The 16,161-nt window shown below is 50.3% G+C and overlaps 4 protein-coding genes across 4 annotated transcripts; 3 read left to right on the forward strand and 1 right to left on the reverse strand.

The window, feature by feature from the left end:
- Positions 1-1,437: 1,437 nt before the first annotated feature.
- B0T23DRAFT_2029 (uncharacterized protein) lies at positions 1,438-4,038 on the reverse strand. Its single transcript, XM_062833415.1, has 2 exons — positions 3,085-4,038; positions 1,438-3,023 (listed from the first exon to the last, which is right to left on the reverse strand). The coding sequence occupies exons 1-2, from the start codon at positions 3,870-3,872 to the stop codon at positions 1,571-1,573; spliced, it is 2,241 nt and encodes a 746-aa protein (XP_062696446.1). The 5' UTR covers positions 3,873-4,038; the 3' UTR covers positions 1,438-1,570.
- Positions 4,039-12,503: 8,465 nt separating this feature from the next.
- B0T23DRAFT_409026 (uncharacterized protein) lies at positions 12,504-13,033 on the forward strand (the record flags this gene model as incomplete). Its single annotated transcript, XM_062839357.1, has 2 exons — positions 12,504-12,811; positions 12,878-13,033. Exons 1-2 carry the CDS (start codon positions 12,797-12,799, stop codon positions 13,031-13,033), a joined length of 171 nt encoding a protein of 56 aa, XP_062696447.1. The 5' UTR covers positions 12,504-12,796.
- B0T23DRAFT_368617 (uncharacterized protein) lies at positions 13,032-13,383 on the forward strand. Its single transcript, XM_062836457.1, has one exon. It carries the CDS (start codon positions 13,109-13,111, stop codon positions 13,334-13,336), a length of 228 nt encoding a protein of 75 aa, XP_062696448.1. The 5' UTR covers positions 13,032-13,108; the 3' UTR covers positions 13,337-13,383.
- Positions 13,384-15,090: 1,707 nt separating this feature from the next.
- On the forward strand, positions 15,091-16,074 carry B0T23DRAFT_348538 (Cerato-platanin). Its single transcript, XM_062836014.1, has 2 exons — positions 15,091-15,258; positions 15,318-16,074. The coding sequence occupies exons 1-2, from the start codon at positions 15,198-15,200 to the stop codon at positions 15,671-15,673; spliced, it is 417 nt and encodes a 138-aa protein (XP_062696449.1). The 5' UTR covers positions 15,091-15,197; the 3' UTR covers positions 15,674-16,074.
- The last annotated feature ends 87 nt before the right edge of the window (positions 16,075-16,161 follow it).

Consider the following 16,161-nt stretch of genomic DNA (forward strand, 5'->3'; position numbering starts at 1 on the left):
GAGAAAAACCAATTTAAATAATAGCTCTATAACGATAATATTTATAGTATTCTAATTTATTTAAAATTTATAAGCAATAATTCACTATAATTCAGCGTAAACTAATATATATAATATTACCATCGCCTTCTAATATATAATCTAATACTTAATAACCTTTAAACTATCAAATTAAAACTAAATAACTAGCATATTGAAAGTATATCAATCTATACGAAAGAAGTCTTTAAATTAAATCTCAAATCTATAATATATAGTATCGGCTAACTTTTTAATATATATTAAACTACCCGGGTATATAGGAATAGGCGGCTTACAATCTTTTCTAGTACTAAAGAGAATATAAATAATATTCGCTACAACTATAGCAAAAATAACTTAATTAATACTATCTATATCAATTTATATAATAGAATTTAAATAATTAATTTATATAAGAATTATAATAGACCATTATTTCTAACATCCTACAACGAGAAATCCCAAAATACAACAAAACCTCATTTATACCCTAGAACTATACTAACTTAATTAGATTTTCATTATTTTATACTATCTATACGCGCTAATCTATACGAATAGTCTATACAAATTTAAAAATACTAGTCTAGAGACTATTTTTAATTCTAGTAGAATTACGCGTGTAGAGTACTCAACACTATAAAAAAGTAGAGATATCTAACCTATACTGGAAGGTGATGGGCGCTGTATTAGCGTGGTACGAAATTTAGTACCCTAGTTCGTATAGAAATTCGTCAGAATAGCTTTTGGTGTGAAAATGCTGCCAAATCTAGTCAAGTCTGTTTCTAAAATCGATCTTAGCGGTCAAAAAGCCAACTTTTGCCTCTGCACGAGGTGGGTGTGTAGGATGCCGATCAGGGCCTAAGGCAGTTTGGTTAAGGCTGCTTACCTTGTGTACTTGCTTTTCTTTGATCTGGTGGTATTGATAATTGCAAGACATAGAGAGGTGATCAAATTTTATCCAGCCAATTCCTATAGAATCGTATAAAAACCCAAATATAAACAAACAAATACACCAAGCAATAAAGATTCCTTTCCCTTTTCCAGCTATCAAATACTTCATACATCCAGATACCCGTACAACCATTCAAAAATCCATAAATCCAATGTCTACACGTATTTGGGCTTTTGTTCGCTTCCCACTTATTTCGCCTTTTTACACCTCGGAAAGCCAAATGTTGAAAAAATGTCAAAAAGCCCCCCTCCCCCACACCATTACCACCAATTTCAACATACAATCCACCGTTGCTTGGAAACAATACCTTGTGCAAGAAGCCAAATGATCCAAACACCCTTTTTGAACGCCTTGAGTAGTCAATGACATAGAAAACAAGCAGCCCTAGGCTTGAATGACTAGCAATGTGTAGGCATGTACCTGAGCGCCGTGCGTGCGTGTATGTGTGTAGTCAAGTAGAAACAACAATAACAACAAAGGAGAGAAAAGACCCGAAAACAGTCAAGCGTTGCTTGATTCGCAATGATTAGACAGTAAAGCAGAGTAGATACGAAGAAAATTCAAGCCTCCCCGGCTTCCCCAGTTCTAGCGTTGCTACCTATGCTGGACCTGCTGCTGCTGTAATGAGTTGTAATCCATTGGGTTCCCGCCGATTGAGTGGGTGTTTATCCTCAGAGAATCCATTGTCCCGCCCATTGGCATTTCCGTGTTCGCTCGTTGCAGTGCTTGGAAGTCTCCCACGGTTCGTATTTGCTGTGGCCCTCCTGGTTGCCCAGGTCCTGGTCCCATAGAGAGAGATGCTCGTTGGGGAGGTGGTGGCCTGCTCATGTTCATGGCTTGGTGATCCAGGGGATTGTTCAAGCCGCTGCCGATACCGCTGTCCATGCCATTATTTATCCCAGAATTAATCCCCTGGCCCATGCGTATTGGTTGCGGCATTGATAGGTTTGGAGCCGAAGTGATGTTCCCCGTGTTCATCCCTTGCATCTGGTTGATATTGGCAAAGGCGGGTATTGATGGGTGGTGACCATGATGCGACTGCTGACCGGTCATGCTACTGGGCGCACCTAGTGTTGTTGGTGGCGCGTGGCTTGTTGGGCTCATCACCATCTCGGGTAATGTGGTGAACTCGGCAGGGAGGCCATGGTGCATGTCCATCTGACCGGTTGGAGACATGATGGAAGGGGAGTTGCCATATGGAGAGCTCATGTCGTTGTTGGAATGTCCTCCGTGAGGGCTTCCAGAGTCATTGCTCAACTCATCCATGCGAGGAAGACTGAATTTGTTGTCGTCGTAATCAAAGCATGCAGGCTGACCCATGCCAGCGTTGCCAAATCCATCAAAGATGTCAATGTTGCAAGGAGGCAGGCCAAGGTTGGGCTGCTCGGGTGCAAACTGGAGCATCGGGTTCGCCAGCGTAGGGATGAAGTCGTGGACCTTGCCGAGAAGAAGCGGCAGGAATCGGTGATCACCAGAGCGAAGCACCGAAAGAACGTTCAAGACCTGGTGGAGCTGCTCACGAGGGCCCACCTTGAAGGGGATCCGCCTCGATGGCTGGTTGGAAAGCACGTCGGTAAGAGTGCAGGTAATGCCGAGAAGCTTCTCGATCAAGGTCAAGCCAGGAAGACCGAGGTTACCAGGGAAATTGGCGACCATGGGAAGCAAGTCGTTCGCGATATCAACCGGATATGGGTAAGGAAGACCGGCCTCTGTGCTGTTTCCGCTCGCCACCGTCAACTGCCATGACGTGTTCTTGAGCCACTGCTGGTTCATCTGCATCTCATTGAGCTGGTTGTCCTCGTCGCGGAGATATCCCGGGAGAATGTCATCAAAGCTCTTTTGTAGCCCGCTGAAGTAGCTGGCGCACTCGTCTCTCGTCTTGTTCCAAAGAGGGAGAAGGGTGTTGTCAAAGGCCCGGAATAGGTTGACCTTTTGGAAGAAACCGTTGAGCTGATGGGGCAGCAGTTCAGTGTTGTCATCGTTGATGGTAGGAGGGTTGATGGTCGCCTCAAGGGTCAAGGGCCGACGTCGTTGCAGGGCATAGGCTCTAGACAGGATCAATTAGCTTGAGGCAACGTAGGACGAATGGCGTGGGGGTAAAGACACACCTCTCCGTGGCAAAAAGAAGCCAGTACAACCGTCTGCGACGAGACGACTCGATAATGTCGTACTGCGTTTGCGAGTACGTGTCCTCCTTGTTCATCCCAGCAATGTGCGCCATTGTTGTGACCTCGCGCAGATGGAACCAGGCCTTTTCGTGCATGTCGAGGCCGTGGAAACACGCAAAGAGGAAGTAGCTGGTGACTAACGTGTTGAGGCTCGGGTTGTCGGAATATTCGAAAGCCTTGCGGACACGAAGCGTCTCCTCCAGCAGTAGCGTGCTCGAAACAATGTTGGCTCCAGGCATGTTCTCGAAGCTGTAGGGATCGCCACCAGGCATGGGCATGCCGGGCTGCAGGAACATGAAGGCGCATAGGGCCGTAAGTACGCAGTACGTGTCGACACTCTGATCGACGTAGAGGGCTTGCTGCTCGAGTCGCTGGCGATTTAGGATGGGCATCGATGTGTACATGTTGGTGAAAAAGAAATCTATGCATTCCTTGACCATATCGCTTGTGAGGAGGCCGGGGGTCGGGGCCAGGTTCGGGCTCGAAGGCGGGCTGTTGATGCCATTCAGGCGGTTCTGGACCTTGGCGGAGAGACTTGTTTGTCGCTGTGTTTCGCGCAGTTCGCTGATGACCTTTGCGCGCGAGCCCTTGGGGCCCTTCTTCTGGGGGATGGCATTGTAGGTGCAGGTCAACTGCGAGGCGTGGCAATTTCGACACGGATTGATGCCATCACACTTGACCTTGCGACGATGACAGGCATCGCACGCGCGTTTGACGGCGGTGGACATGGCGATGTGTTAGAAGCCCACCTTGGTGTCGTCCGTCGTGTTACTGGTCGGTGCAAGGCAAGGTACGCGGACGGCCTTTTTTAGTAGGTAGCGGTCGTGCGGTGTCCGTGGCAGCGGCCCTTGGTGGCACCGGTGGACCCCTTGTATAGTGTAAAGATGGGACGAGATGCAAGTGTGCTGTTTGTTTGGACGGAAGGATCAGGAGGTATGTATGTAGGTATCGATGTGGGTATGTATGATGTTATCGCGGTTCCTCGTTTGGAGGTGCAGTTGGTTGCAGCGTGGGCCGTGGACAAGGGAAGAACAAGGTCGCTTTTGGCTAGACGGGCTAGCTAGACTGGATGCGAAATTGTGCTATGCTTCAGGCCAGCGCCGACACATGCGGCTCTATTTGAGAAAAAGAAACAATAAGGTTGTAGATGATCTGGGGCAGCTAAGCGGGATCGTGGAGACTCTCCAGAGTCAATCGCATGCAGTCTGGGGTTGAATCGGCCCGTCGCACGAGGTTTGTGTGGAGGAGGGTGCCGGGAGGATGGGATGGGATGGGATGGTAAGGTAAGTTGTTGGGATGGTCGGTCGGTTGGAGAAGTTGGCGTGTGTTTTCTGGGTGCCGGCTGGCTGCTTTTTGGGTTTTGGGGCGCCTCAGGGTAAGGTAGTGCTGCTGGGGGGGCTTTTCGATGCGTCTTCAGTGCTGGCGTCGGGTGTGTGCCGTGCGTGTGTGCTTTGGGCCGGGCGGTACCGTAGTGTAGGTAAGAAGAGCACGGGACTTTGATGAACCGTGGTTCGTTCTTTTTCCCTCGTTTCGTTCGTCTGGTTTTTTCCGTCCAGTCCTTCTTCCTACTCTTTCTTTTCTTTGTTTTGCTGCTGATGCTGTTGCTGCTGTTGCTGCTGCTTCCTCCCTTCCTTTGCAGTGAGTGGCTTCCAGAGCAACAAAAATGCACGGGCAATGGGGAAACCCGAACAAAAACAAACAGACAATTAATGTGGTCGCGGAAACAGCTCCGGCAAAAAGGAAGGCTTCTCGAAGGGTTGGAGTTAGGCAATGACTCGCGCGCGTCTTTGCGAAGTGTCGCAATGCACGGGTCTCGAGTGCGGTGAACAGAGATAAAATCTCTGTTTTTTTTCCCCTCTGGACTGAAGAAAGCTGAGGCGCGGCCGGTGGACTGGACAGGTGGACTGGTGGAGAGGGCAAAAGGGAGATCAGCGCAAAGGGGAGTGCGTGAGTGGACATGAGGGCGACAAAAGAGAAGCGAAAGAGTGGATAGCATGAAACTGGGAAAGCCAGGACCAGGCACCCGCAGACATCAGCGGCGGGCGACGGACGGGCTCCATCAGGCACTGCACAAGAAGACGGGAGCGGGAGGTTCTCGAGTGCAGCAGCTACCTCTGCCGCCTGCAGTAGTGTGCAGTCGGAGCTTGTATCGTGCCTTGTCTTGTACCTCAAGGAGTGAGGCAGGCTGAGGCGGCATCTACACTAGGATTGGCAGGAACGGTGTGGAGCAGCGCCCATGGTGGGTCTTGGCGTCAGGAGATGAACGACGGGTTAAACCAAGTCAAGGCCCCCTGTTGGGTGGGTTAATTTGGCCTTTTGCACAACTTCCACTTCTCTGCTTTGCAAGCTATTTCCACTTCATGTCTGTGCAGCCAATGGTTCAGACCTCACTTGCTCGTCGGATGTCCCAAACGGGCATCGTTCATGGTGATTGAGGGACCGTGGTTGATGCCCATCATCAAACTGCCAGCACGGGTTGTTCATGCAGAGCGGAGGTGCCGTATTCCATCAACCATCGATCGTAAGCCTTGCAGTCAGTCGGGTTTCTTCGGGGTTCGGGCTGGAGGAACGGCATCATGCTCCGTCTGGCAAGTCAAGAACACACAGTAGAGCCTCATGTTTGTTCAGGTCACGACCGCGCCAGTTGGCTTCTCTGTAAGACTAGCGGGAATGAATGAATCTTGAGAGGAGATGCATTGTACCACGGTGCATGGTGGAAATGAGACGCTATACACAAAGAACTGCCCGTGGTCAAGGTGGTTCAGGAACCCGTCGTCTAGCGTGGCTGTCCGTCCTTCTGCTTGGGTCAGAACAAAAAAGGGATGGTGATGCAATGGATATGCGAACCCCTAATCAAAGCCAATGTCTTGCCATTGAGCATGCGTATTAGCGACTGCTGGGTTCAGCTCATCACGTATCTGAACAACAAAAAAGCCACATCATTTTGGTCGATTCGATATCGTGAATCTCGATCGCAGCAACGGCGCCAGTATACGAAGGCGAGCCCACTATTGTCCTGGAAATTTGCTGATTCCCTGAACTTTACCGAATTCCTCTTTTCCGACTGAAATCGGATATTGTCGTGCCGCATCCCTTGACGGATTAACGCCGTCGTAAGTTGATGGGCAAGTGGGAGGGAAAAAGAGGGCTGTCTAGCTCTTGCCTGATCTTGGTGGTGAAGCCAGCAAAGTGGACTGCAATTGCCTGGGACTGGGGTGGTGCGTGCATTTTGGGAAAGAACTGGTTGCTTAGCTGATGCGCCAATCAGAAGGCAGAATCCCTGGAATTCCTGCAGTTCGCAGTCTCCACTGGATTCTCGGCTGCTTCCGTCGCTCGTCTCCCTCCTTCGTCTCTCTCCAGTTCACACTTTTTGCGAGTGGAACGGTGACAGGCCACTTTCCATCCACGCAACCAACGCAACTCTTGCATTTCCTGTTCTCCATGATTACCCCGGATTTCATTTCCCAAGTCAGCAATTCACTCGCAACCGCGCAAGGCTACCTACTTATCACCGCTGTCCAGTGATAGTCGTGTCACTTGTCAGATGGTGCGCCGTTGACGATGCCGTCCCTTCCATTTCCATCGATTCCACCCATCCGGTTTTCGCGCCCCTCTGTTTCTCCCCTCTCTCATCCCAGCCAAGCCAGCCAAGCTTTTTCTCAGCTGGCACCTCACCCACATCGTCTCTCCCACACAACCCCCTGGCTTTACTCGTTCAGGTATGGCACGCTGCGAGATGTGCGAGGCCAAAATAACGCTCTCCGCACTTTTCCAGGCTAGTCCAGTCTAGTTTCATTTCACCAGCACACGAGGAGATGCCATAGGTGTTGCGAGACATGTCAAACCCCAACGTTCGCGTGCACACTGCTGTTACAGGTTGAGTTGAACGACGAGCGAGCCTTTCCGTGACGGGAGCCCATCGTGTTCCAGGGCAAGACCTTTACGTTGGACACCCGCCCACAAGGATGGACAGAAGGACAGCGTTTCATTTGCCCTGTCCTGTCTCACCGTCGTTCGGATTGGGCAATCCGTGGGATCCATCTGTAAAGTGCACGCTGTGGAATCACCATCCCGTCCTCATGGAATCCATCCCCAGGCAGCCAACGCACCACCGCTTTCTTCCTTCCCCGGTTTTTGGAGATCCCCTGGCAATGCACAATGGTGCGACCATGGTCAACGGCTTGACAAGCTTTCTGTCAGCACCGTTGTGTGAGACACTGAGACCAAACCACTCAGTCTGACGCAGCGCAGATACTGGTGAACTCCCCAAGACTGGACCATGGACCGTACCCCAAACGGAGAAGCCTGCCGACCTTCGGAACACGGAAAGGCCGTCTCAAGAAAAGTGGACATTACATAACATTTGTCGCGAAAAGAATCAGGCGTCACGCACACGGGGCTGGGCGCCAAGGACCACCAGTCACTGAGCCAAGGGTCATTGTTCAACAAAGTTCTCGAAATGGGTGGGAGCATGGGTATGGCTGCGTGAGAATGCGGAGAGCTCAGTAGTCCAGGGACCAATTGGATATCCGCTGTCTCAGGGACCCTCACGTCTCCACAGTCGGTCCGATGAGGCTGTCGGCATGTATGTACTTGCAGCAAACCACAATGCGGTGTTAACCTTTCTTGGAACAGAAAGCATCAGACCATTGCTGTTGCCTTCAGTTACGATACCCCGGATTCCCACATTCCAAATCTCCAGATTTCGGTGCCAGAAAACTGACAAGCAGCAGATATCCGACATGTTTCGGGCGCCGACACTCGGGAAAGGGGCAACTCAATATCGACAGGGCTGATCAGCCTTGCATGTCCTTGCAACGCCACCCTACCAATTTTGCAGCCTTGTTCAGACAGTGTCTCCTGTTCTTGTTCAGTACACAGTGGATGAAACTCTTGTCTTTGGACTCCCACAGTAGGGCGCAATTCATCATCCACCAGCATCTCCAGGTTGACACCCGGTTTCCGGACAAGTGACATCGGACGACGGCCCATCCGGCTGTCTCCGTCGGATATTTTCCTCGATCGGAACCGGGATCACTTTGTTCACACCATCACGGCATCGGTTCCGTCACTCCATCAACAACGTCTGCCGTCTTTTCCCGGTATCGCGGAAGTCTCCGGACAAATGTTTCTTCCCCTGTTATCTCGAGACTTCCTGTTTAGGGATTTCCCCAGACTTCATGATTTGGTTGCGGGGAAGCGAGAAAGACGTCAGCTCGCTTAAGTGAAGAGGCCGCACACACACACACACATCTGTAACCTCTGCCGTGCCGCTTCTCCCCTGTCCCATTTTCACACCCATGACCATTCACAAGCCGTTCATGACCACTTTCTCCTGCGGTGCTCCGCGCGCAACTGCTGCATGCTATATTGAATAAGACCAAGGCTAGCCAATCAGGCTTCATTTCTCAAACAATAATGCCGAAAGGTATTTTGCATGGCCATTCTAAACTTTTACTCCGCGCTTCGTTGACGTACGTCGCATCGCACAACCTGGGGACGCAGAAAAGGGTCTGGAGTTTGGTCTTGTGCCTTGTCACGTTCTCGTCACTTTGTTGCTTTCTTCCTTCATTGCAAGTCGATTCTAAGGGCTTTGTTGCTTGGCTAATGTCGCCATATGGTAGTATCAGTGCTGTCGGACCGATGACTACGCAGTAAACGAGGAGAATATCCAGATCTGGAAGTGTTAGCCTTCATTTTAGTGTAGAAGCTTGTCGTCCAAGGGTTCTTCAATCCGAGATTCCAAGATCCTAATCACATCAAATGAAACCTCCGACCGCGCTATCCCCGCATTTCCATCTCTTTTCTGCAATGCAGGTCCGGCTGTAACCTATTTCTCCTTGCCATGCATATTTCATCGCGACATCGTTCTTGGAAGGTGCGGGGATGGATTCCACCTTGGATCGAAATCCAACCCCATGAACCTGGGGGGAGATATCATCAAGGGATCGCTAAAAAATCTGGGGTCGGTTCTGGTCGCGAAAAGAAAAGCCACATTCACATGCATTTCCATGTGTAGGAGCATTCAGGAGGAAAAGGACACTCTGCCCCTTTCAATCATCTTCTTCGCCCGCTCACACTACTACTCGCAGGACCTCCGCAGCGTCGAGTCGGTCCTTTTATCCTTTCTCTCCTAGGCTACTTACCTTCCAGCTCTAACGGCGCACACGCTGTGAGGCTTAACGCCTCGGCGTTGTTGCTTGGAATGCTTCTAGCTCTTCACGGTGTCCAACATGGCGCTGGACTAGTGACAAGAAAGGGAAATCTCGGCCGTCGCTCACGGTATTTACAACATGATAGCCTACGTACCTATTTACTACCTCGCTTAAAACAAGTCGACTGCTTACATGGATCTGCAACAGCCACTAGAAACAGATACGCGAGCCCCAGACTGTTGACCCGTTCCATGCTTGTGACACTGGACATTGGAGTAACGAATTAGGAAGCTCCTTGATACCACGGTGTTTCAAAGGACCTTGAGGGCCGCGATCGGCCGCTGGGACAAGAGAGCAAGGCCGTCGAACAAGGCCGTCGTCGCGCCATTGCCAATACTCCCTTCTTTTGCATAATGCTTTACGACATGGCATGTCGAAGGACCCTTATCACCGGCATCGTTCTCAGAAAAAAAATCCACGAACAGGGTCATGGCGAGATAGTAGACCTGACAGTCATGTCCATCTCCATACTACATACCTCTACTCACCAAGACCAAGACACAAAGAGAAAAAGGATGTGGATACTGAAGTTAGTCCTTCCTTCCTGCCATGTCGAATCATGCATCCGTTTCTACCTACCTCAGAGTCTTGTCTGACCTCCAATCGGACTGGACTTTTCGATGTCACGGCCCATTACTGCAGGTACGCTTGCTTGCACTTGCCGTGGGTACGCAATCCCTTGGGTATCTAGGTACACAGTCCTTGATCAATCAATCAAGAAAATACATTACTGTATCAGGTCCCAGGAATCATAAGCTGTGACTCGATCCCAGATCAACAACAGCAACACTCCGACACTCCGACACTCCGACATGCCAGTCAAGTCTGAAGCAAGCCCCGTGCGGAACCCCTTTCATTTCTGTCGTTGATGTTTCCTCCCGCTTTATGCCAGTTTTGGGGTGCTCACTCGGGGTAGTGTATCTTGCTCGATTCTAGGTAGGTAGGTATGCTATTGATGCTGAGTGTTGGTAGAGATTTTGGGTCTCATCGAACGTGGAGGTCTAGTCGTCTCTATCACGTTATGTCATGCTTGTGGGCTACAGATGGTGTCGAGTGTCTATGTCTCCATCTCTAGAGGTACATACCTTCTTTCAGCTATCCATAGATACATTAGGCTATACTACTAGTGACACTACCTCTAGATGATCTGTCTATCATCATTTACCTACTTACTCAGGTAAATACCAACAAGCCAACCTTTACCCCTTTTTTTCCTATCCGGGTAGGTACACAAAAAACAACAGGCACGCTTGATGCTGCCGTGAACAAAAACACATCGATTGTAACTCGACTAGCTTCCATAGCGGCATTTTCTATACAATTACCTAGGTACCTACCGACATGACCTACCTACCTACCCACCTCACCTCATTGGATCCCTGCTTTCCCCCCTCGTTGCATATACCCTCCAAAGCACGCGCAAGCGGAGAGAGGGAGGGAGGGAAGGGTACAGACGGCCGAGCGGGCCTGGCTAAGTGCCACACTTACCTCATCGGAGGTACCCAGCTTTTACTACCTTTATAGGTATGATACATGTACATCAGATCACAGCAGTCGTGTACGAAATGTGATGCCCCTCTCCTTCCTTCTGAATGGCTCGGCGATTGATCCCGGCCTCTTTGGTGTGGTGTGGTGTGGTGTGGTGTATACGCGTTAGTTAATGGAAAGATGGGTGAGGAGGAGGAGAAAGAAGGGGAAAAATAATGTGAGTGCGGAGTGCGGAGTACAGGAGGTGGTCACTTGGTTAGAGGTAGGTAATCACTTTGAGACTAGACTACGAACCCAGAGAGGGGAGGTAGCATGCGTCCACATCGCTAGGTAAGGGAGGAAAAAAAAAAAAAAAAAAAAAGGAAAACAAAAGAAAGGACCGGTGGAGTGTTGATTGTGTCTGCTTGTGCTTTGTGAAAGAGCTTGAGCACCGCACTTTTTGAGAAAGGTATATTATAATAGAGGCGAGATCCCTTGTAGTCTTAGGAGGTTCTTGATGTCCCGTCCTAGTATGTGGCGACTAAGAGAAGGGAGGGGGGGGGGATGTTCGTGCGTGCGAAATTTGTTGGTACCTGAATAGGTAGGCATTAGACAGTGGGTAGATATAGACCCAGATCTGGGGTTCAATCTCCGAGGAGGGGGCCGAAAATCGTCAGGTAGGTACCGTTAGGGGCTTGGCTGGATGAGAAGAGGGAGGGGCCAGTCTCCGTCTACCATCTACCATCTCCCGTCTTCCTCTCCGCGATAGTTTTAATGAGGTCGAAAGCCAGGAAAGGGGGAGACAAGAAAGGGACAAGATGTTGGGATGTTGTTGTGAATCAGTGAAATAAAAATGACCGGTGACGTTCGTTTGTTTGTGTCCCATAGTTGGGAATTGGTCTGAATGAATGTGGTAAGTGATGGACTGATGGGTGGTGCTGTGAAGGTGGCTGTACTGCCGTTGTTGATTCAGCTTGAGCTAGCTGTGTATGTAAAGTTCTCTGTTAGTGTAGGGACGTCTCATCATTGATCTTCCTCCTGTCGTTGCCTGTCTTTCAGCCTCCTTTTGGCCTTTGTCCGCCGTTTTCATAGCAATCGTTCCTTCTCCTCCTATTAGAAGTAAGTAAGAACGCCCAGATTCTCTTTCAAAAAATTAATCCGCCTTTCGATATTTCTTGGTCTTTTCGTCCCTCCTCCCAATCGTAGGTACCCTTTGCCAGCAATGTTCCTTCTCCCATCCGAGCGTTAGTCCATGACCGTCAGCTGAATGGTGCTATTTGGGTTTGCCTTCCGGACACTTCCGTTCGTCGCGACTCTTGTCCACTCGATGCTGTCACCAACTCGAGAACTGGAGACGATCCTGGATGCTAGGATTGGGAAAGCAAGCGACACTAGTAGGATGACCATGGACTGCAGTGGACTTGAGCAGAGAGTGCGCTTGCTCCCTCGCTCCTTCCGCGACTATTGGTGTAATAGGAGGAAGCCATCACGCCCATGCCATATCATGCATGTTGCAAAGAGTCAAATGAAACATGGACCGTCCTCGTCCCCTTCGCATCCTTCATTCCTGCCATCGCCAGGTCCTTCGAGTGAACGTTGAGTTGTAAGATCGTACACTCATCGTCAAGGTTCCGGCCTCGTCAAGACAGCTCTGTGTTGGACACTCAGTCACTGGGAGTGGAGGTAACGGGATATGGACAGACAAAAGCGGTGAACAGAAGGCACAACCAAATGCGAACCTGAAGGTAGGAAACATGAGCGAAAGAATCAAGGCTGTCGTGCTAACGTAAGGCAACTTTGCACACAAACAGATACGATACACGACGCCGACCGGTTGACAGTTTTAGTAACTCCGTCGTGTCCGGTCGTGTTCGGGTCTGGTCGTCTTACATCATCGTCAGCCCAGTTCGTGTACTTTGGGGTACGATGCGCAACGTTACTCAAACTAAAACTCCATCTCTTTGCAAAAGATGATCGGCCAAATCGCAAAGTCACTGACATCCACATCCAGTCAACATGGAGGTTTTTGTTTGCACCAGGATTTCTCCCAGCCTCCAGCCCTGATTGGAACTTTCGGTCACCTGCCTTCACGTATCGGCGCCTTCCCTCTATTGCCTCCCGGATTAGAAACGCGCAGCCGCGTTCCGCAACCCAGCGATACGGCGGCGGCTGAGCCGCATTCCTGGGAGTCTCTGGGAAGTGGGTGACTGAATGGGCAAGTGGCGGGATCCGACTTCAATCGGCCGGCCCGGAGCGGGGGCGGAGACGGCACGTGTTAGAGGATGATCGGATTGGCCATTATTATTGGGACCCTGCTTCTGCTATGTAGCTTGCCCGAGCTAGCCGAGCCTAAAAGGACGTGTTGGCAAGCCAAGTGGTGGCCAAACTTGGCCGAGACATCGCTAACGAGCAACATGCCGTGCCGGGGAAAGAAGTGGAATTGGAACAGCCGAGTTCATTCAAGCATGTTCCAAAGAAAGCCCTGTGAGACCTTCCCGCATAGGCGTTGAAGAAATGCAACAAGACGATGTCGTGCACGGAAAGATGCAGAGCGGTTGATGGCATGGCAGGTGACTGGTGGAAGCCCGGTAGAAGAGAAGCAAGCACTACAAGCTTGTTACGCCTCACACGAGTGGACGCCTCCCCAGCCTCTGTTTGTTGTCATACTTCCAAATCCTCCTCGGAGAATATCCGTTGACATGGTGAGGTAGAGGTACGTAACAAGACTTTCTGTCCAGAGTCCAAGTGCACACACATTATGCGAACAGGCCGATGTCATGTTACCTCCGATCCAGCTCTGGTGATCCCCCGCACTTTTCCCATTTGCCCATTTCATGATTACCTACCTTTTTGCTTTATCAGGCGGCAGTCAATATGAGATAGCAACGATGATTTGTCTGACTGTAGCGACTCCATACCTCTATGTCATGGATATTGTTGTTTTCCATTGGCAGAGTTGCACCGGTCGTGGAAACTAGCTGAATACGAGAAATGCTGAGTGCCGATCGTGTCCAGAAACCTCCACTTTTACCCGCTGCCATGGTCCTGCCACCGCTGTGAGGATGGTGTGAGGATTTGTTTGTTCGTCGATACGAAGGCTGAAAACTCCAGAGATGGGAGCATGAATCGAATGTTGAGGACCGTTTGGTTCCGCTCCCTCGAAGTTTTGGTTTTGCTTGTACGGTTCTGATGTCAAAAGAGCTGCCAAGCCTGTACCACTTGGTGTTTGCTTGTCTTTCCGAGTGTTTCTCCTGCAAAGCCGTTACTAATTAATGGTTACACAACATCGTTGAGGCTCGGTGAGTGAACCAGCCTCTCCAGAACTCTCAAGCCAAGCTAACAAACAAAAGCAATGGGTAATACGGAGTTTCATGGCATCCAACCATTGTCAAAGGTTGCAAGCCTCCGTACTCGATAAGGAGTAGTTTACACTAGTTGCTGACGAGATCTTTTTAGGGGTGTTCTTGGCTATCTCTAGTTCGTAGGTTGCAAAACCTGGGCCAGTCAAGACAAGATGGGTTACTGCATGGAGTCAAAAACACGGGCTTGGCATCGCCAATGGTTGATGGCTGCGGCGGCATGCTACCCTACTCGGCTCTGACGACCTACCACTTTCCACCTGGGCTGTTTACACATCTGCCGGGGGGGAAACGATATTTGAATCCTGTGCGAATTCGCGGTCAGTAGGATAGGTAGGTGACAAAGATGAATGAGAAGTGGAAGTGTCTACAGAAGAATAGCACTCGTACCGGCAAGAAAATCTACTTTTCTGTAGGCTAGAAGGATCACGCTAACCGTTTTTGCCCCGGCAGAGGTCCAAGTACCCCATTCCTTCGAATCGGCCACTGCACTGCTTTCCGCCGTTTTCCTTACCCATGACGTCTAACAAGGCAATCGGAACTGCTGGCTGCATAGTGTGGAGACTGGGGAATTCTATTTGCGGTAACAAGATGTTGCAAGTGTCCGTATGGTACGTAGCTTTCGCAGTGTCCCTCGCGTCGTGGGTGGTGACTGACTGGTGGATCTCCGCACCCAACCACCACCAAGTTACACCCGCACGATGCCGTTTAGTCCGTTCTTTCCATTTCTGGGGTGCTGATGTTGTGTTCGTGAACGAGAAGAAGGAGCTACACCAAAGGTAGAAGGGAGGGATGATCTTCGGGGTGCATATAAGGGTCCTACTCCCTCCTTCTGAGACATCGAGCCTTTGCATTCCACATCAGCATCCAGCTTCAGCCTCCATCCACAACAACTACTACTACTACTACTACTACTACTACTACTACTATACCTTAATACTACCAAGTCTTCTTCTTGGATAATACTATAATCACCAACCCCATCACATCACATCCCACACCCATAATCAAAATGCAGCTCTCCAAGATCCTCAGCCTCTTCACCCTAGCCACCGCCGCCTCTGCTACCACCGGTATGTCTCTGCATTTCTCTCCCCCTTCATACTTAGACACATACTAACGTGCATCACAGTCTCCTACGACACGGGCTACGACGACCCCAACCGCTCCCTCACCGTCGTCTCGTGCTCAGACGGCTCCAACGGCCTCATCACCAAGTACCACTGGAACTTCCAGAACCAAGTCAAGAACTTCCCTTACATCGGCGGCGTCGAGGCCGTAGCCGGCTGGAACTCGCCCAACTGCGGCACCTGCTGGTCCGTCACGTACAACGGCAAGACGATCAACATTCTGGCCATTGACCATGCCGGCGCGGGCGTCAACTTGAGCAAGAAGGCGATGAATGAGTTGACGGGCGGCAACGCGGAGCAGTTTGGCCGTGTGGACGCGCAGGTTCAGCAGGTGGCGTTGAGCGCTTGTGGGCTTTAGGGGATTGAAGCAAGGAGTGTGGGAGGTGGAGAGGAGGATTCAAATTCTCACTTAACGTAGGAAGTGAAGTTCGGGAAGTGGGTGGTGGGATGGATGAGGAGGCTGGTTGGATGTACGGCGGCGCCTCGAGCACACCACCCGGTGCAGGTGCAGCAGGAAAAGGAAAATGGCATAACAGGAGGGGGACCACCGAAGAGTGCACATGGTGGAGGTACCTCTAATGAGTCCTTTGCAAAGATGATGTTCGTGGACGGCACTGTGGGGACGTGGGACGAGTTTCTTGTTAGGTCGGCGTGCCTGACGGTGGCGTTTTTGCTGGTGGTGAGGATTGGGCAGATTACGGATTATCATCGTTAGTTTGGTGTGCTATGGTTAATGAATGAATGGTTATTACGTATGTTACTCACTTTTGTCCATGATTGGTTTGCTTCTCTTCGTGATGTGTGATGTTTCCGCTTGTATGGTTTATGTTGATGTTGGTAACATGT

The sequence above is a fragment of the Neurospora hispaniola genome, assembly GCF_033458365.1.
Source record: "Neurospora hispaniola strain FGSC 10403 chromosome Unknown B0T23scaffold_1, whole genome shotgun sequence".
NCBI lineage: Eukaryota > Fungi > Ascomycota > Sordariomycetes > Sordariales > Sordariaceae > Neurospora > Neurospora hispaniola.